The sequence below is a fragment of the Monodon monoceros genome, unplaced genomic scaffold (assembly GCF_005190385.1).
Source record: "Monodon monoceros isolate NGI ecotype Baffin Bay Population unplaced genomic scaffold, NGI_Narwhal_1 Super_Scaffold_7, whole genome shotgun sequence".
Taxonomy (NCBI): Eukaryota; Metazoa; Chordata; class Mammalia; order Artiodactyla; family Monodontidae; genus Monodon; species Monodon monoceros.
The window spans coordinates 106,912,925-106,932,033 of record NW_021703784.1 but is presented as its reverse complement, the minus strand read 5'-3'; the positions used below and the strand labels follow the sequence as shown (position 1 = coordinate 106,932,033).

The window sequence follows — 19,109 nt, the reverse complement described above, 5'->3', positions numbered from 1 at the left end:
GCCGGGTGGGGGGGGAGGGCGGGGCTCGACACGTCCTTCCACGTCTGCTCCTGGAACCTTAGACTTACGGGCTCCTTTGACAAGTAGGGGTCGCTTTGGCGTGGGTTCAGGCCCTTCTGAGGCCCTCCCTGAGTGGCCGTGCCCTGCAGGTGCTGAAGGTCGCCATCCTGGCGGAGAAGTACGCCGTGGACTACACGTGGTACGTGGACACCATCCTGAACCTGATCCGCATCGCTGGAGACTATGTGAGCGAGGAGGTGTGGTACCGCGTCATCCAGATCGTCGTCAACCGGGACGATGTGCAGGGCTACGCCGCCAAGACGGTGTTTGAGGTGTGGCCCCGCCCCGCCCCCGCCAGCCTTCCCGCAGGCCGGGCTCCGGCACTGCTCCTCCCTCCGCTGGAGTCTCGGTGCCCTCTCTCCCTGATTTCAACACAGCGACCCCGGGTGGGAGGCTCTCGGTCAGCGAGTGGCCTCCTGAGCAGGCTGCCCGGGCTGGGGCCTCGGGCTGGCCTCTGTGTGTCCGAGAGCAAGTGTGGGGCCGCCACGGTGGGTTTGTGGTCTCTGTCGGCGAGGGCCGTGTGCCCCCACCCCTGCCCAGGGCCCACGCGTCAGTTTTTGGGAGCAGCTCTCGTTCCAGGGGTGGGATCGGCCGTGGCCCTGCCCGTGGGGCTCCCCTGCTACTGATCCCTCTGCCGAAGTGGCCAGGAGAGAGGATGGGGCGGGGAGTGCATTCGGGAGGGGCTCAGGAGGCTCTGGGGGCTGCGGCCGCGTGCAGAGCAGGCTCCCTGGGAAGGCAGCCTGAGCCCGCTCTCCTGGCTCGTCACACGGCTTGGTGGCTTTCTCCGGAGGCCGAGCACTACTGGTGCTTCCTCTGCCTGGGCACCAGGCTCACCGCGCGTGCTCTTCCGTAGGCGCTGCAGGCCCCAGCGTGCCACGAGAACCTGGTCAAAGTCGGTGGCTACATCCTAGGGGAGTTTGGGAACTTGATAGCAGGAGACCCGAGATCCAGGTGAGTCACCCGGGGGCCGGGAGTCCCGCGTCCAGTGCCGGGCCTGTGCCCACTGGTTCACACCCGATGGCCTAGTAGAGGCCAGCTGATGTCCCGAGCTCCCCAGGGCAGCCCGTAGCGAGGGGACATCCGCTCTGGCTGACTGCACAGAGCACAGGGATTCTGGGGGGAAAGGAGGCATGGCTGATGGCCAGCGCTGTTCAGAGGGGAGCCTGGACTCGGCCTGGAGCTGGGACGCACAGGTTCTGGCTGAGCGTGGGCTCATCTCCCCAAGTCACTCCGCGCTCACTCCCCGTCTTGTGGGGATACACGGGGGTCGGGCTCAGGCGGGGGGGTCCAGGCAGGGAGTGAAGCGTGGAGGTGACGCTGTGCCCCATGTGTGCCCCCCAGCCCCCTGACCCAGTTTCACCTGCTGCACTCCAAGTTCCACCTGTGCAGCGTCCCCAGCAGGGCGCTCCTCCTGTCCACTTACATCAAGTTCGTGAACCTCTTCCCGGAGGTGAAGGGCACCATCCAGGATGTGCTGCGCAGTGACAGCCAGCTGAAGAACGCTGATGTGGAGCTGCAGCAGCGCGCCGTCGAGTACCTGCGGCTCAGCACTGTCGCCAGCACCGACATTCTGGTGCGCCACGCTGCTCTATTGCCCCCCGCCTCGCCTTGGCCACCCTTTTTGGGGGCCGGAGGCCATGGGGCTTCGTGCTGCGCTGACCTAGGGCTCCTTTCCCCCCAGGCGACTGTCCTGGAGGAGATGCCTCCGTTTCCAGAACGTGAGTCTTCTATCCTGGCCAAGCTCAAGAAGAAGAAGGGCCCCAGCACGGTGACCGACCTGGAGGAGGCCAAGCGGGAGAGGAGCGCCGACGTCAATGGGGGCCCCGAGCCCGCCCCGGCCAGTGCCAGCACTGCGGTGGGTCCCCTCCTGAGGGCCGTACCCTGCGTGAGCTCCTGGGGCACCTGGTCCCCGAGATCTGTGACCCTGGCCTGTTGTCGTTGGGGGCGGGCTGACCCAGACGCCTGTGTCTGTCAGCCAGACTGTGTCTGTCGGATGGTTGTCTGGGGTCCGCGGTCAGCTCCCACGTCTCCCCTCGGCTTTGGATTTAGAAGACGTGGTCACCCGTCTCTTGGCACGACTACCGTATAGTCCCGCACGCCTCGCTGGTTTCCAGCGGACCCACCTCTGCTGTCCTCAGAGGTTTTTCACTAGTGAGCGCATCAGAGCGAGCGTCCTGTTCACGCACGATGCCCTGAGAACGTGTCCTTTGACGTTCGTCGAGGAAAATGCCGTTTTGAGAGTTGTGTTTCCTTTCTCGGCTCAGTGGAGGGAGCCCGGGGAGCAGGTGCATTAGCCCTGCTGGGCAGCAGCCCCTGCGGCCCTGCAGGCGGCTCCCGAGGACCTTGGGCTTTATGGTTGGCCCGTTGGGAGGCAGCCTGGAGAGCTGTGTCTCCCCTCCAGGACGCCGGTGCGGCGCCATGGACGGTGCTGCTTACACTGTGCGGCGGCCTCTGTGAGGGCGGGCCCCACTGGTGGCGCGTGCCCGCGTGTGGACGGCCCGGGGCCCGGCTGGTTTGCTCATCCAGAGCGTGCTCGTGTCTGAGTCCTGCTGCTCCTTGGGGGGCCGCTTGCCTGGCTCCACGTCTCCTTGTGTGCCCCGGGGCCTCGGGCCCGCCGTGAGGCCTGTGCTCAGACCTGGCCTGGCCCTTGACTTGGGGCCCCGTCACAGCCAGGACCTTTCACCTGAGCCCTGATACCTTCTCTCCAGGGGTGCCCTTCGTGGCCCTGTGGATGTGAGTTCCCATTTGTCCTCACGGCTCAGGGAGCTGGGGCAGGGGAAGGCCTGGACTGGGCTGGGGAGTGGAGGCAGAAGCAGCAGGACAGGAAAGAGGCTGGGATCCCTCCTGGCTGGGATTTTCCTCCTGGTGTCTTCTCTCTCCTGTCTTCAAACTCAGAAAGGAGGCCCCGCCGCAAAGTGGCATTGAGATGTCTGGATCTTACAAGAACACCTGGGATGCCTTTTACTTTGGGCAGTAGTGGCCAGAATGCCTTTTATTTAGGGTCGCAGGTCATGCCAGGAGGTGATTTTCTTTGTGGCCTTCCTGGGAGCTCGGCTCAGCTGTGGCTTTGGGGTGCTTGTCTGTGCGCCTTGAGGGTGGGTGTCTGGAGGCTGCCGGTCCTCCTGGGGCTTTGGGCTGGTGGAGGAGCCCAGAGCCACCCTGCGCCCTGTGGTGTGCGGTGCTTCGAGCAGGTGTAACCTGTGCAGAGCCGGGTGCCAGGCCGGCTCCTGGGGGAGGGCCTCCCCGAGTCCTGAGAAGAGGGGGAGGCGGCGAAGCGGCGGGGGGTCCCAGTGCTGCAGGGTAGAGCCTGCACGTGGGGTCTGGGGAGGGAGCAGGCGTCTTAGCGGGGCCTCCCGAAGGAGCAGCCTTGCTTTTGTCTGTCCGTGTTTGACTTAATGGGACAGAAGGGTTTGCCTACTTTAAAAAGCATTTGCACTGTTCTTTGGGGACCAGTGGAGACATTGTGCAGTAGGTGGCAGAGGTGCAGTGACCTCGTCAGGCTGCGGGTTCTGTGGCCCAGACAGAGGCCTTTCTCGCGTCACTCACAGCAGGCTTGGGGCCCCCCCCCCCGGGAGCAGCTCCTAACCTTGGGTGGCCGGGCTCCCGAAGATGGCCTCGCTGGCTGGAGGCTGTTGTGAGGGGCTGTGTGTGCGGGAGTGTCATCCCAGGTGCAGGGCCAGGAGCCCCCGTGGCCATTTCATCGACTCTCCCCAATGGCGCAGAAGCTTCTGAGGAAGCTTGACAGCTCCTCTGGGGGCCCCTCCCCTTCTCCTGGGGAGCCCGGCCTGGCCTGTCAGCTCTACCCAGGAGCCCCTTTCACCCGGAGCCGCCCGCTTCCGGGCCGCTTCCGGCCGCAGGGTGGGCCTGGCGCGCTGCCTGCCCTGGGGCCCCAGGAAGGAGGGCCTGGCGCTCAGGCCCACGTCCTCTCTGCGGGACGGGACACGTGTTCTGTAACGCCTCTTTTGTCTCAACGTGGAATCCATACAGAAGATGATCTGCCTACGCATGTAATGTTTTAGGAATTCAGTGCAGGGCTCTAAATATAAAAGGGAAATAAGTAGTTATTTATGCTAATGTAATGACTCCCACGTGTACGTCCTCCGCATGGCCTGAGGGCGGACTGGCCAGTGCCCGGGGTGGGTGCATCCACACTCCTGAGAAAGAAGGGGCGTTGGCCTCCTTTGGCTCTCAGCGTGGCTGCCGGCGTGGCTGCGTTCCTGGAAAGATGAGTGAGTGCTCAGTAAAACCGAGCAAGGTGTTCACCGCAGTGACGAAAAGCAGCTCTCGGATGTAGTCTCAGGTGACTGTAAGTGGATATTTGCCCTCGGGAGGGTCCAGTGGGACATTTAAAAGTCATTCCAGATGAGTTCTCACAGGCCTGGTTCTTGCTGCGACAGGAACCTCTCGGTCCTCAGGACCTTGCACGTTTCTGGACTTGTGCGCCCGCGCAGGGGCAGCGCCAGCTCTCTGTGCAGCTGGTGGGGGGACATCTGGGGAGTGAGCGCGCATGATGAGCTGCACTGTTGTGTGTCCTGTGAGCTTGGAGAGTGATTTCGGAAGGCTTTGGCTCGTGTTCTCTGTCTTTGCCTAGGATCAGAAAGCAGCTGTTCAGGCACAACGTTCTAAATCAGCTATACTTCGATAAAAAAAAAATAAAGACAAAACAAAACAACGAAAAAAGCAATTATTTAAAAAACCCCTGTTCTGCAGGCATTTTGTCTGCTCTTCCTCTGTAACGAAGTAGAACATAGATGACTAAGGCTGTGCCCTAGTAAGCTGCTGGCTTGTACTTCTTTCATCTTTCCAGACTTCTTCACATGGTTGACAGTGACACGCACAGTCTTGTCTCTGAAAGCAGACACTTCTTTTCGGGGTGTGGGTGGGGCGCAGGCCCTTGCGCTTGCCTGGCGTGGTGCCCAGAAGGGTCTGCGCTGACCTTCTCCTTCCCTGTCTTCCAGTCCACGCCCTCTCCGTCGGCAGACCTACTGGGGCTCGGGGCTGCGCCCCCCGTCCCCACGGGACCTCCACCCTCCTCCGGCGGGCTGCTCGTGGACGTTTTCTCAGACTTACCCTCCGCCGTCGCTCCCCTGGCTCCCGGCTCCGAGGACAACTTCGCCAGGTAGTCTGCCTCCTGCATCCCGAGGACAGGGGCTCCCCCCGCCCGGCCAGGCCTGCGCCCTGGGCGCCCAGGGAGGGAGGAGGCTCAGGCGCTGGGCAGGTGAGGGAGTGGTGGGCGCCCTGTGTGCTGTCTGCTCCCGTGGGCTGCGCTTGCCCTGCAGGACGCTTGTGCTCTGCTCTCCGTGCTGTGCCCCTGGGCTCTCTAATCACGCCCCGTGTCTGCCGTCCAGGCACCTAGCTTTTTCTTGAAGAAACGCTCTTCAGTTCACAGTCACTGCTTTGTCCTGTGGGGTCTGCTTCCAAGCCTGCTTCCTGCTCCTCCGCTGACCTGTTCCGTCCTTGTCACCTCTGTCTGACCGGTGTCCCGATGTTCACACCCCTGCTGTGGGCCAGCAGAGTCCTGCGTGCGGTCGACTTGGCCCCGTTCCCCCACTTTGAAGGCGAAATCCCAGGCTGCTCTTCCCCGCGCTTCGCTGCGCGGATCCTGCCCCTTTTCCCTGCTTGCTGTCTGTCCCTCTGTCTCTGCTGATCTAGATCCAGCCAGGAGGTGGGGGGCTCCCCCTCCAAGAGGAGAGCGGGTGTGAGTTCTGTTGTCTCCAAGGAGCGGCTGCTCGTCTTGGTCTTTGTGACCGCGGAAGAGTTCTTGTGGTTTTCTGGTTTCTCCAGTCTCTCTCCGTTCGCCCCGCACACTGACTCGTATTTCCTGTCGCTTGTTGGAAGTGACTTGGGGAAGGGCGGGTTTGCAGTGCCGCCAGTTGTCCGTCTGTGGCGGAAAACAGACTCTTTTTCTTAAACTGAGGTATAGTTAGTTGGTTTACAACATCATATTAGTGTCAGGTGTACAACGTAGGGACTCAACTTTTTTAGGTTATATTCCATTTAAAGTTATCACAAAATAGTGGCTGTATTTCCCTGTGCTGTACAATATATCCTTGTGGCTTATCTATCTTATGCGTAGCAGTTTGTACCTCTTACTCCCGTACCCTGTCTTCCCTCTCCCCGCTTCCTTCTCCCTGCTGGTGACCACTGGTTTGTTCTCTGTATCTGCGAGTCTGTGTCTGTTTTGTGATGTTCGTTTATGTTTCCGATTCCACATGTGAATGGCAGCATATACAGTATGTGTCTTCTCTGTCTGACTTATTGCACTTAGCATGACGCTCTCCAAGTCCATTCATGTTGCAAATGACAGAATTTCATTTTTGTATTGGCTGAGTGTGTGTGTGTGTGTGTGTGTGTGTGTGTGTGTGTGTGTGTTCCATCGTATATTATACCACATCTTTATCGACTTATCCGCTGACGGACACTTAGGTTGCTTTCGTATCTTCACTTTTGTAAATAATGCTGCTGTGAATATTGGGGTGCATGTATCTTTTCAAATTAGTGTTTTCATTCTCCTTGAATATACCCAGGACTGGAATTGCTGGATCATGTGGTAGCTGTATTTTTAGTCTTTTGAGGAACCGCTATACTGTTTTCCAGTGTTTCACCAATGTACATCCCCACCAACAGTGTGCAAGGGCTCCCTTTTCTTCACGCTCTCATCAGCGTTTGTTATATGTGGTCTTTTTGATGATGGCCGTTCTGACAGGTGTGAGGTGTTGTCTCTTTGTGGTTTTGATCCCCGTTTCCCTGACGGTGAGTGATGTTCAGCATCTTTCATGTGCCTGTTGGCACCTGTATGTCTTCTTTGGAAAAATGTCTGTTCAGGTCTTCTGCCCGTTTTTTAATTGGGTCATTTGGTTTTTCGATATTGGGTTGTATGAGCTGTTGATATGTTTTGGAAATTAAACCTCTTATTGGTCTTACCATTTGCAAATATTTTCTCCCATTCAGTAGGTTGTGTTTTTGTTTTGTTGATGATTTCCTTTGCTGTGCAAAAGCTTTTAAGTTTAATTAGATCTCGTTTATCTTTGCATTTGTTTCCTTTGCCTTAGGAGCAGATCCAAGAAAATATTTGCTGCGGTTTATGTCAAAGAGTGCTCTGCCTATGTTCTCTTCTAGGAGTTTTATGGTTTCAGGTCTTACATTTAGGTCTTTAATCCAGTTTGAGTTTATTTTTATATGTAGTGTGAGATGTTCTAGTTTCATGCTTTTCCATGTAGCTGTCCAGTTTTCCCAGCTCCAGGGGAAGGGAGAGCAGGGGAGAGGGGAGGGGAGGACAGGAGGGGCAGGGAGGGCCGCCCGGGTGTGGGCGTGGGTGTACGTGGCCTGCGGACAGCCCCGGTGGAGGCCGTTTGGAGGCCAGTGCCGCGTGTCAAGTGGCCGAGCCTGTGGGCCGACCTGAACAAACGTGTGTGCTTTTGCCGTGGCGCCCGTGTCCTGCGTCAGTGGAAGCTGTTCATGGTTGAGCAGCACCTTCGTGGAAGGCAGATGACCTGCTCCTGTGGTCATTCCTTGGTTGTGCCGTGTCACCCTCTCAACTTACCTCCCATCTCTAGTGGGCGCTTTTAATGGTGTTCGTCGGAATATTTGCTGCTTTTCCCTTCCCTCCTGTCCCAGAGAGGTTTTTCTGGTCTTCGTGTTCTTTAAACCCTTTTTCGAAACTGATCTTGGTATTTTCGGTGGGTGGGTGGCTTTGAGTGACTCACATGCTGTCCCTTGTCCCCCAGGTTTGTCTGTAAAAATAATGGTGTGTTGTTTGAAAACCAGCTTCTTCAGATTGGACTGAAGTCTGAGTTTCGGCAGAATTTAGGTATGTATTTTACTTCACTTAATGAAAACTTCTCTTAGAAGTTATGAGGAGAAAGTATTTCCAAATCACAAATCTCAAAAGGGTCTAGTTTCTAGAATACATAGAGGACTCCAAATCAACAACAGAAAAACAACCCAGTTAGAAAATGGGCAGAAGTCTCAGACGTTTCTCTAGGGAAGACATGCAGGTGTCCAAAAGAGCATGCAAAGGCGCCCACCATCACCAATAGTCTGAGAAATGCAGTCAGACCCATCGAGGTACCACCTCATATGCATCGGCATGGCTGCTATAAAAAACAAAACAAGGGTTGGCGAGGACGCAGAGAAATTGGAAGCTTGTGCGCTGGGGGGATGTATTTGCTGCTGTGGCAAACAGTCTGGAGGTTTCTTAAAAAACTAAAAATAGAACTCCCATACATATGACTTAGCAATCCCACTTCTGGGTATTTACCCAAAAGAATTGAAAGGAAAGCAGGGACTGGAACAGGTACTCACACGCCCACGTTCACAGTCACCAAAAAGGTGGAGGCAACCCAAGTGTCCATCCATTTGAGTGGATACACAAAATGTGGTTTAAACACACAATGGAACATTACTCAGCCTTAAAAAGGAAGGAACTTGTGACACAGGCTACACAGGGTGAACCTTGAGGACATCACACTCAGTGAAATAATCCAGTCACAGAAGGACTAATCCTGTCTGATTCCACTCCCTAGGGGTCCCTGGAGGAGTCACATCCACAGAGACAGAAAAGTAGACGGTGGGGCCCAGGGCTGGGGGAGGGGAGGGGAGTGAGCGTTCATGGGGACAGAGCGTCCGTTCGGGAAGACGGAACGTTCTGGGGATGAAGGTGGGGAAGGTAACACGACCACGTGAATGTGCTTCGTGCCCCGCCCTGTGCGCCTAGAGATGCTGAGACAGTAAATTGCAGGGTATATAGCGTATGGTTTACCACATTTTTAAAAAAGCTTTCTGTTCCCCCCAGCCCCCCCAAATTATGCCCACTGGCTACTGGGGCTGTTGCCGAGGGGCCCTGTGGGCTGCTGGCCCCGCCTCCCTCTTGGCACCATCGTGGAGCCTTGTCTGCGGAAACGAGTGGAGGGTGGGAAGGCAGCGTGTCTGCCCCGCGGGGCCCCTCAGACTCCTTCTCACTGAGGACGGACGGAGGTGTTCGTTTCTCATTGGATGAAGGGGTTAGACTCCGGGCCACGGTGGCGTCACCCGGGAGCCGTGGTGTTTCTTAGGCTGTCGGGGAGGCATGCCTACCTGTGCGTCCTCTTCAGGAGATGTGAAGTTCACGTTCCATTCTGAATTCTGAGGGTGTAAAGACGTTCACAGAGGTCTGTGTGGCGGTTTCTGCTGTGCTGGCTCCGAGCCCCCCCAAGTGCCGAGGCCGAGGGCTTGGGCGTCACTTGTGTGGGCCGGGGGCTCTGCTTTCCTCCGTGCAGCTCAGGAGGCTGTGGCGTGTCGTGGGAACAAGCTACTTTGCTTCCTTCTAGGCCGGATGTTCATATTTTACGGTAATAAGACCTCCACGCAGTTCCTGAGCTTTACTCCTACGCTTATCTGTTCGGACGACCTCCAGGCCAATATCCTTGGTTCTGTTGCCCCTAGGCCCCTGGCAGAAGCGGGCGGAGGATAGACTAGGAGGGCGTTTCCAGGTGCTGTTAACGCGGCCTCGGGGTACCTTCCCACACTCAGGTTGCTTGTTTATAACACTGGTGAAGTACATGCAGGCCTTTTCCGGCCTCCACACCCGCTGGGGCTCTGGTCTCCTTGGGGAGTCTCCCAGGGAGCTGCTGCCCAGGCAGAGCGAGTGATGGGCCACCTGGGATGAGCTGCGACCGGAGACGGTCCCATATAAATGACAGAACTGGGACGTGAGCTTCTCCAGCCCGTCAGCCTTGCCATCCAGGTGTCCTGTTCTCGCGATGATGGGCTGCCCGGGTAAAGTGAGGGCGAAGGAGGCCCAGCTTGACCACCGAGGATGCCGCCTTCCCTGGAAAAGCCGTGAAGCAGGAACCTCCTTACTACAGGCCAGATCTATTTTTATTTTAAGATAAACACGCTTTAAACGTGGACCATTAAAGCTAAATGTTTAAGTCATTAAAGACACACGTATGGCAGGTTTCGTCCGAGGTCAGGATGTGAGCTCCGACTCCTGCCGGGCCCCTTCTGGAGCCTCTCTGAACTCGGGGCTCACTGGGCTCAGCCCATGTTCCCAGCGTCGCCGCAGCTTCCTTGACACATGCACATCTGAGCCTGCAGACCAAGCCTGTGGACCCCACCGTGGACGGAGGCGCGCAGGTGCAGCAGGCTGTCAACATAGAGTGCGTGTCCGACTTCACCGAGGCGCCCGTCCTCAACATCCAGTTCAGGTGGGAGCCCCGGCCGAGGCACCAGCCGCTCTTGCTGGACGTGGGGGTGTCAGGCTGGGCCGGCACGTGGCTGTGACGCGGGACCTCTGCATCCTTCCTTCAGAGGGTGTGGTGAGGACCGAGGGGTGACCTGCCATGCACACTCCAGAGGCGTCTGCTACAGGGGGGTGTGGGAAGTGGGGGAGGGAAAGGGTGCCTGGGGTCTGGGACGCTGGGTGGGCAGGGCCTTCTTCCCAAGGCCCGGGGCTTTCAGGCGAGAGACCGAGGGGCCTGTCCCGCTGCGGGCGCTGCGCAGCCTGCTGCTCCAGAGGCCAGCCGCCCGGCGCTGGGCCCACCAGGGCCTCGTCTGGTGTGTGAGCGCCTGTGTGTTGTACTCTGAGCGTACACGCCGGCTTGACTGTTTTTTCTGACGTGTCTGTGTTGCTTCTCGGCTCGTTCCTGCCATCTTTCAGCGACTGTGGTAGAGTGTGCATCCCAGCCTTCCCTGTTGGGTATTTGTAAGGTTAAATTTTGAAAAAGCACCTTTCCAAATACAAAGTATACAGAGACCTGCAGATGGTGTACTTTGTAAAATTTAGGGAAATAGATGTGCAGAATTTTTCTTTCATTCCGTAGGCACACCGTTTTCTTTTAGTCTTTTCATGGAAAAAAGAAAAAACCCACACGATTTAAACTTGGAGTTGTAGGACACGGACTGCTGGGGAACGGGAAGAGGCGGCGCCTGTCCCCGGCGCTGCGACCAGCCCAGCAGCCTCGGCCGGGGGTGGCGGGGGCACGTTCCCCGACGTCCTTGGCCATCGATGACGGTGCGCCGGAGATGGACCAGCTTCCCTGGAGCCCTGGGCCGCCCTTCCAGATCTCTCTGCCCCGCCTTTTGCACGCGGCCCCTCTGTGCCCTGGAGGTGGCATACTCGGGACGTGGACTCTTCCCAGCGTGCCTCTGTGTTGCTCACAGGTATGGGGGAACCTTTCAGAATGTGTCTGTGAAGCTGCCTATCACACTCAACAAGTTTTTCCAGCCCACGGAGATGGCTTCTCAGGATTTCTTCCAGCGCTGGAAGCAGCTGAGCAAGTGAGTGGCGCCCTGTTCCCCCCGGGTGGGTGGGGGGCCTCGGCTCTGGCTCAGCTGACGGCACTCGCGCTGGCCTCGGTTTCCCACAGTCCCCAGCAGGAAGTGCAGAATATCTTCAAGGCGAAGCATCCAATGGACACAGAGATCACCAAAGCCAAGGTAAAGGTCTTGCTGTGGACGTTCCCAGGGTCGGGACACGACCGGAGCCCTCAGAGGAGGCTGGCGGCTTCTCCCCTCGGAGAACCCTCCACCTCTGCTGGCGCCGATGCAAGGGGCTCCTGTTTCTCCTGGTTCTTCCCACAGATTATTGGCTTTGGTTCTGCACTCCTAGAGGAAGTCGATCCTAATCCTGCAAACTTTGTGGGGGCCGGTATCATACACACCAAAACCACCCAGATTGGATGCTTACTGCGTTTGGAGCCGAATCTGCAAGCCCAGGTCAAGCCCCTTGAGGGAACCGCTGAATACGCTCACTTTTTTTTTAACTGTGGCGTAACTCACACAGAGTGAGATATGCAGATAGATCCCAGATGTGGTAGTTTGATGTGTTTCGACAGATGTGTACACCTGTGTAACCACCACCACCCGTTGGTGTGTGTAGCATTTCCATCGCCCCAGAAAGTTCTCTGGCACGCCCGCATCAGCCCCGGCCTCCCTAGGAGGCAGCGCCGTGTGGCCCAGCGTGGGACCCGCCTGGCCCCAGGCTCCAGCAGTCACCGTGTTGCTGCTGTGTCCACGGTGGGTCCTCGTGGAGCACGTGGCCCTCCTTTGTGGGGAGTTGCCACTCTGGTTTGCCCAGCCCTCCTGTCGATGGACATCAGGCTGCCCCTGTTTCAGGAGGCATTGAATACGGCTGCCGCAGACATCCGGACATGCCTTTGTGTGGGCATGTTTTCATTTCACGTGGGGAACACTCAGGGTGGGATTGCCGGCTCGTGGGGTCTGGGCACGGTCAGCATTGCTGTTTTGACCGCGATGCGGGTCTCAGACGCCCACCAGCTGCGCATGAAGTTTCCAGTTGGTCCACATGCACACGAGCACTTGCTGATGTCAAACTGTTTTATTTTTGCCACTGAGAGCATGTTCGTTGCTTGAGCCTGTCAACAGTGGCACCTCCAGGGAAGGGCTGAGCAGGGGGCCTTGAGCGGCCGCTGGGCGGGGCTGGCCCCGCAGTGTCTGCCCTAGCACCGCCACTGACCTGTGTCCTCTGTTTCAGATGTACCGACTCACGCTGCGGACGAGTAGAGAAACCGTCTCTCAGAGATTGTGTGAATTGCTTTCGGAACAGTTTTAATCAACAAGGACGGAGGGTCAGGCTCCTGTGTCTGCGTTTTTCTTCATCTCCACTATCGTCTTCGTTGCCATGCTGCAAGTCCATGCCCTGTCTAGTGTCGCGGCCCCGGGTGCCTCCCAGCCCTGCTTCTCTGGCCTCGTCCCTTGTGGGGATGGATGGGGAGCCTGTGTGCCGTTGAGGAAGAAAAGGCTCAGCCTGGACCCAGCCGTCCTGCCAAGTCAGGAGGAGAGGGCCGTGGATCCCGGGATCAACTCTTATAGAAATCAAGACAGTTCTGTGGCTAAGTCTACAAATTAAAGGGAATTTAGAAGTTTGAATGAAAATGGAAAGTTGTTTGAAATTTTATCAAGATGCCAATGCTGTCTTATTGACAGTTCATCTCTGATGCTCTGAGAGGAGAGGCAGCGTTCTGTCTGCCATGGCAATAGATCTTGGCTACTTGGATGGGAGACGGGGAGGCAGCCCAAGGGCTGATGGGTATGTCCACACGGGGCCCAAGCGCCGACCTCGGCCAGGGTGAGAGCACAGTGCCTGGGGGCTTGCTGGGGCTGGGTTCTGAATCTAGAAGTTAGACAGGGTTGTGTTCTCAATGACGATCAACAAAAACACGTATCCTGGCTGGATTTAATTCTGTTTTCCTTTTTCCCAGCACTGTGTTCTTAAAGCGAGATTTGTAAAGCCATCTGACTGAGACCTTATGTGTGCAGTGCTGGGGGGTGGGGGGTTCCTGGTGGCTCTGGAGGGGGTGTACCTAACCTCATGCATCTTTGGGTTTCAAATGAGTGCACTGTCGCCACAGTGGCCCAGGACTGGTTCCCGATTGTGATGGCAGGGTTTGTTGTGGGCCAACAGAGAAGATTTCTGGAAGGTGAGCTGGTCTCTTCCCTGTGCAGTGACCTAAATGTGCCGGGGTGATGATTGCAGGCCAGGGTGCTGTGGACCTTGGCCTGTGCAGTGGGAGGAGGGAGGCCTGCGTGTGGTCAGGAAGCAGAGAGCAGAGTGGGGATGAGCTGGCACCTGTCCCCCCACCCCTCCGTGTGTGCCGCTCTCAGGTGCCGTCCCCTGCGCCTCGAGATGCCGAGGCGAGGCCTGTGTCCTGTTAGCGGCAGATGCGTCAGGTGGGCAGCAGGCACAGGCTGCAGGTTTGTCCTCGACAGACACGTCTGCTTTTGACACTGAGGGGCCCTGGAAGAGCTGGGACCCTTGTTGGTTACCCTGGTTTTCCAGCAGGGACTGGGCTCCCTGCCGCGCGGTGGGGAGAACCACGTGGGGCAGGGGAACACAGTGGCCCTGTGCCGTGGTGCGGGTCGCGGGGAGGCAGCTTCTGGGAGTCGCCATGTGGGTACTGGGGCCCCCCACACTGCGGACGCCCCACTCAAGGTTCCCACACCCACCACCCTGTGCAGCCCCTGCAGTGCGCAGTGGTGGAGGTTGAGGCTTTGCGCATGTGGTGGCAGCGTGGCCGCTGGTGGCACTGCTGTGCACTGCAGATGGGTGGTGTGGCCGTCGTGCTTTTGTTCAAGGTGCGGGACGGTACACGGTTCTTGGGCTCCAGTGTTTGGACTGCCAGCCTGGGGCTGGTTTCTTATGTCAGCCGACGCCCTCCCTCCACCCACCATTCTGGGTGAGCGTCCATCAGCAAAGAAGAACAAATGCTGGGGTGGCGATTGGAACGTGTGTGGTCTTTGGAGGGAAAGGCGCCCAGCATACGGCTCAAGGTCCCGTCCCGTGGGGCTGCATGGGGCGCTGAGAACCGATGACGCGGGCCCGCCGTCCGGAACCTGTTCCCCAGTCACGGGGGTGGAAGCTGAGGTGTGTCGAGGTGACGTGCCTTTTGCTCTGCACTTGGGTTCAGGACGTGGGCTGAGCCTGTGGGACTCATGCTGGTGGGGCCTGCGGCCTGGCCTTGGCTCCCCCCACTCCGTGGTGCGCGTCGGGGGCCTGCCTTCTGGGGGCCTGCGTCTAGGGGACAAGTGGGCCCAGGGGTTCCTTCTTGGGGGGTGAGCCTGCCGAGCTCAGGCGGGGTGATCCCAGCCACAGGCCGGGTACAGGGTCCCATGGGACGGAGGGCCTCACAGGAGAGTAGTCCTGAGCTGGGAAGGGGGAGAGGGCCTGCAGGGGAGGGGAGGAAGGGGAGGGAGGGGAGGGGAGGCCGGGGGCCCACAGTGGCACCCCTTCTTGGCCCGTACTTGTGCAGGTCCGACTCCGTGAGCTGGACGCGGGTCTGGGGACTCACAAATGCCCGAGGGGCGCGGGAGATGGCAGGAGCAGAGCTCAGGAGCCTTTGTGCCTTGAAAAGTGCCAGTTTATTTGTTGTCTGTTCATGGTGGGCTCATGGTGCACAGTGCCTGGTGCCCCCTCCCCAGGGTGAGCTTTGCTGGTGGGCAGGCGGTGACGCTTGCCTCTCCCTTCCCTTCCCCGACTGCAGGGCCCCTCTCCTCGCTGTGACCCGAGCCTCTCCCCCACCCTTCTCTGCTTGGGCGGCCCCTGTCTCCCCAGGAATCCCCTCTGCAGCAGCCTTCCTCACTCCTGCCACCGGGGGTGGGGTTCTGGTCCCAGCAGGACTGGGAGGCTGCCTTCGAAGGCCGGGAGGCTGTGTGGATGGGCGGTGGGCAGTGCCCTGTGCAATCCCGAGGCTGGCAGTCCAGTGCAGCCTGCTGGGTTTGGTCAGGGTCTGCAGGACCCCCGCCTGCAGCCCCTTTCTCTTCAGATGCCCAGGTGAGCTGCATCTGAGGGCTCTTTGAGGCCATGCCCTGTGCCTAGGAAAGGGGCTGCTGGGCACAGTGGGTCGGGGTGAGCGGGTGCCGGCGGCGCGGCTCGGTCCTCACTCCCGGGGCCAGGTCTCTAGTCTCCGCAGCGCTGGGAGCGGCACGTGCATCTGCTGAATAGCTGCAGCGTGAGCGTCAGCTGCCGCCCCCTCACCTTGGGGTCCGGGCAGGGCAGCACGAGCTGCTTCTCGTGGGAGCTGAGGGGGCGGCAGCAGCTACAGTTGGTATCCACTCGCATGGTGTCAGTGTTGAAGCTGCGGAGGAGCGGCGGCGGGGAGCGCAGGTCAGGCCGGCGGCCTCGGGAGCGCTCCTGCCCCTCCCCGGTCGCTCGGAGAGGTGGACCAGGGTCCCAGGCTGCGCCTTCGCGTCGGGGCTGGCCTTGCATCACTGACCTCCCCGGCTCCCGGCAGGTGTGGTGGAGGTGGGTGCGGGCCGGGGCCACCCGATGGGGCAGCATGCTGCCTGGGCCGGGACCTCTCGGGGGATCTTCCCCAGCTCCCACTGGGAGCGCCTCTGTCGAGCAGGGCGGGTTCCAAGTCCGGGACCTGGACAAGGGCCGCACGGGGCCGACAGCTCACCTGGCCGAGGAGGCGCAGACGCCCTCACAGCGGGTCACCGTCACGTTGGCCGTGCACCCCTGGTAAGTGATCTCTTCCTCAAACTCCCTCACGCTGCAGGTCCCTGGGAGCCGAGAGGCAGGCGTCAGATGGTGGCCCTGTGGTGGGGCTGGAGGACAGGTGTGGCCTCTGGGGGCTCCGCACCTGGCCCTCTCAAGGGCAGGAACTGACATACATGGCTCTGGGCCTCGGGTTTTTAAACCCCTTTTCCTGTGGCACGGTGGATAGTGCCGGCGCCACCAAGGGAAGGCTGCCAGCTGCCTGACAGCTTAGATGATCTGGGTGCGGCCGTGTGGGCGCCGCCAGCACGTTAGTGCCCACGGTGGCGTCTTCCCTGGGCCCCCACCCTGCACTCGAGCCCCTGCCCCAGGCCATCTCCCCTTGTCCGAGCCCCACTGAGCTCAGACCTCATGGCTTTGCATGGGAACAAAGCCTGATAGCAAGTCTCTCACTGTGTGTTTTCCTCCTGAAAGTTGGCTACACTGGGAGTCCCCCAGGGTCAAGGGCTTTCTCAGAGGACGAGGCAGATTCCCAGCACTGGCCCCAGCCTCCCTCTCCACCTCCCCTCCTGGCCTGACGCCAACCTGTGGGCACAGGTGTTTCTGGTCTGCTGGGCTCAGTACCTGCGGTAGGGATGGGGTAGGATGTCAGCATCCCCTGAGGGCACGTTTGGCATCACAAGAGCTCCCTGCAGGGCTGTGGGCCTGGCTGTGAGCTCCGTCCTGCATCTGTCCCAGTGGACAGACTGTAGCGGGCGCCCTGACAGCTGGCAGAGCATTGCTGCCGTTAGAAACTGCCAGTGGGACTTGAGTGAGAAAGCAAAGCCTGCACAGTCTCTCCTGCCTTCCCACCTGCCCCCTTCCAAGGCCTCCCTGTGGCCTCGAGCCTGCCCTGCTTTTCCACTGGAGGTGGGACAAGAGGCCTGGCGGGCACGGGGGTCTTCCCTGTGGCTCCCACTGCCCCCAGCCCTCCTCCCCTCCTGCTCTCCTGCTCCCTCGCCCCATGCCCTGGGTCGCCTCTTCCTGGGCAGTCTCCACCCAGTCCTTGTCCCACAAGAGAAAACACTTTTTTTTTCAATACCGTCCTGCAGTGGTGGACAGTCCTGCTGGGGGAAGGCTGGGGGTGTGAGAGGGGAGCCCGCTCCAGGGGACGGGTGCCGTGCAGGGGACGGGGTGTCCTTGGAGGACAGGGTGGGCTTAGGCAGGCCTGGGGCAGGAAGGTAGAGCAGAGCTGGAGGCACCTGCAGCACTGAGACCTGGGTGGGTGCCAACCCTGGAGTGCAGGCGCCCCGGCCGCTAGTCCCAGCTTGGGCCCCGACGATCACCTGGGGTGAGGCGCGTGCCTGCTTTCTGCAACCGGGGGGAGGGATGCGAGAGTTGAAACTCAAGGTCCTTCTGAGCTCTGCAGAGGGTTGCCGTGGAAGGCTGCTGAGGGAGGTCACCTCAAAGGGAGGCCAGGACTGCAGCAGGGACGTGGAGGGGTGGGAGGCTGAGGGAGGCAGGTGCAGGACAGTCAGGCCCTGAGGTGGGGAAGGGGGCCGCCTGGGAGAGGCCAGGTGCCCATTTAGGCCAGACTGGAATTCACTGGAGCTGTGCCCTGAGAAGAGGGGAGAAAGGATCTGGGACCTGGCCAGGAAAGGCTGAGGAGAGACCCTGAGAACATGTAAGCAACATACAGCAGAGGACAGGCTGGAGAGGGGGTTGGGGGAGATGTGACTTGGCCACTGCCTGCTGGTGGGGGCCCTGTCCTTCTAGACACCCCCAGGACACAGCTGAAGCACCAAAGCTCAGAGGCCTGGAATGGCACTCCAGGGCTGGTCAGAGGCCAAGCTGCGGCTCCCCCAGGCTGTGCCCGACCCCGAGTCTGCTCAGTGCCCTGCACTGCCTGGCCATCCCCAGGCAAGGGAAGTGAAGGCTTTAGGGGGAGGAAAGGAGACACACCTGCTGCAAGGGCTGGGCCAGCCTCTGTGGGTGTGTGCAGGCCATGATGGGGTGCAGCAGAGGTGGGAGCAGAGGCCGAGAGGCAGTGCCCATAGGGTCATCAGGAAATGTGAGGGGACAAGAAAAGGCGGAGATCCCATGGGAGTGACCCAGAGTATTGTCCAGAGCGGAGAGACAAGACTGAGAAGAAGCGTGCACCACAGGTCATGAGGTGGCTGCAGAGATGTCACTCACCTGGAGAGCTGGGTAGAGATGTGACGAGAGAGGAGATGGATTGGCCCCTGGTGGAAGAGGACCCGGCAGTGGGAAAGGAGGAGCTTCCATGCGCAGTGATGGAGCCGGTCAGGAATACGCTGGCCGGCAGCCCGGTGGTACTTGGCTGTCTGGTGGTGAGGTTGGTGGCTGGGGAATTTGGGATGGCTGTCACTCCCAGGGTAGAAGACAGGAGGCCCTGCATGGGGGCTCGGGTCGTGAGAGAGGTGAACTTTGAGGTAGTGGACCGAGAGGACAGAGCTGAGGAGGTGGGCTTGCTGGCTGTGGTCTGGGATGTAGACAGGACCATGGTACTGGGAGTGGGGAGAGGGGACAGCGTGGGAGAGGATGGGGGTGAGAGGGAGGGCCTGACGGACACGATGGTGGCTGGGGAAAAGCGGCTGGCAGACAGGGGGGCTGTATGTGATATGGTCATGGGTGCAGAGGGGGAAGGGCTGTGCGGAGCTGAACTAGCGGTTGGGATGCTCTGTGAAGTGGAGACTGCCGAAGGTGATGGGGAATATGATATAAAAGGAGGAGTGGTGTGTGAGGACACGTGAGAAGGAAGAGAGGAAGTAGTGGGCAGGGAGGAGAGAGTGGAGGTGCTGGATGAAGACGAGGGGTAATGTGGAAGGTTCGACACAGAAACAGAAGTGGTGAAAGGACTTTGGCTTGGGTTTAGAGGAGATGGAGAAGATAATGTAGAGCTAAAGCTAGAGCTTTTTGGTAGTACTGTGCTGACTGAGTTCTGGGCTCGGGTGGTACCTGTTGTGGTTGTTGTCAGTGGTGGGGCTGTGGGTGTGGTGGTCCCTGTTGTGGTCTTTGTCAGTGGTGATGTTCTGGGTGTGGTGGTCCCGGTTGTGGTCTTTGTCAGTGGCGGGGCTGTGGGTGTGGCGGTCCCTGTCGTGGTCTTTGTCGG

General features: G+C 59.3%; 2 protein-coding genes across 5 annotated transcripts in view; one reads left to right on the top strand and one right to left on the bottom strand.

Moving 5' to 3' along the window:
* AP2A2 (adaptor related protein complex 2 subunit alpha 2) overlaps positions 1-12,930 on the top strand; it is a 63,169-nt gene extending 50,239 nt beyond the window's left edge. For all 4 annotated transcript variants that reach the window (XM_029207317.1, XM_029207316.1, XM_029207314.1 and 1 more), the window contains exons 11-22: positions 150-332; positions 914-1,011; positions 1,402-1,633; positions 1,742-1,915; positions 5,019-5,179; positions 7,788-7,870; positions 9,369-9,458; positions 10,124-10,247; positions 11,203-11,319; positions 11,409-11,478; positions 11,623-11,757; positions 12,536-12,930. In XM_029207317.1, the coding sequence (XP_029063150.1) occupies positions 150-332; positions 914-1,011; positions 1,402-1,633; positions 1,742-1,915; positions 5,019-5,179; positions 7,788-7,870; positions 9,369-9,458; positions 10,124-10,247; positions 11,203-11,319; positions 11,409-11,478; positions 11,623-11,757; positions 12,536-12,613 (1,545 nt within the window). In that variant the 3' untranslated portion in view covers positions 12,614-12,930. The remainder of the gene's footprint in view (positions 1-149; positions 333-913; positions 1,012-1,401; positions 1,634-1,741; positions 1,916-5,018; positions 5,180-7,787; positions 7,871-9,368; positions 9,459-10,123; positions 10,248-11,202; positions 11,320-11,408; positions 11,479-11,622; positions 11,758-12,535) is intronic.
* Positions 12,931-14,832: 1,902 nt separating this feature from the next.
* Positions 14,833-19,109, bottom strand: part of MUC6 (mucin 6, oligomeric mucus/gel-forming) — a 25,361-nt gene continuing 21,084 nt past the window's right edge. Inside the window, exons 39-42 of the mRNA XM_029209436.1 lie at positions 18,956-19,072; positions 18,173-18,504; positions 15,960-16,062; positions 14,833-15,635 (exon numbers count right to left, since the gene is read on the bottom strand). Coding sequence (XP_029065269.1) covers positions 15,458-15,635; positions 15,960-16,062; positions 18,173-18,504; positions 18,956-19,072 — 730 coding nt within the window. The 3' untranslated portion in view covers positions 14,833-15,457. The remainder of the gene's footprint in view (positions 15,636-15,959; positions 16,063-18,172; positions 18,505-18,955; positions 19,073-19,109) is intronic.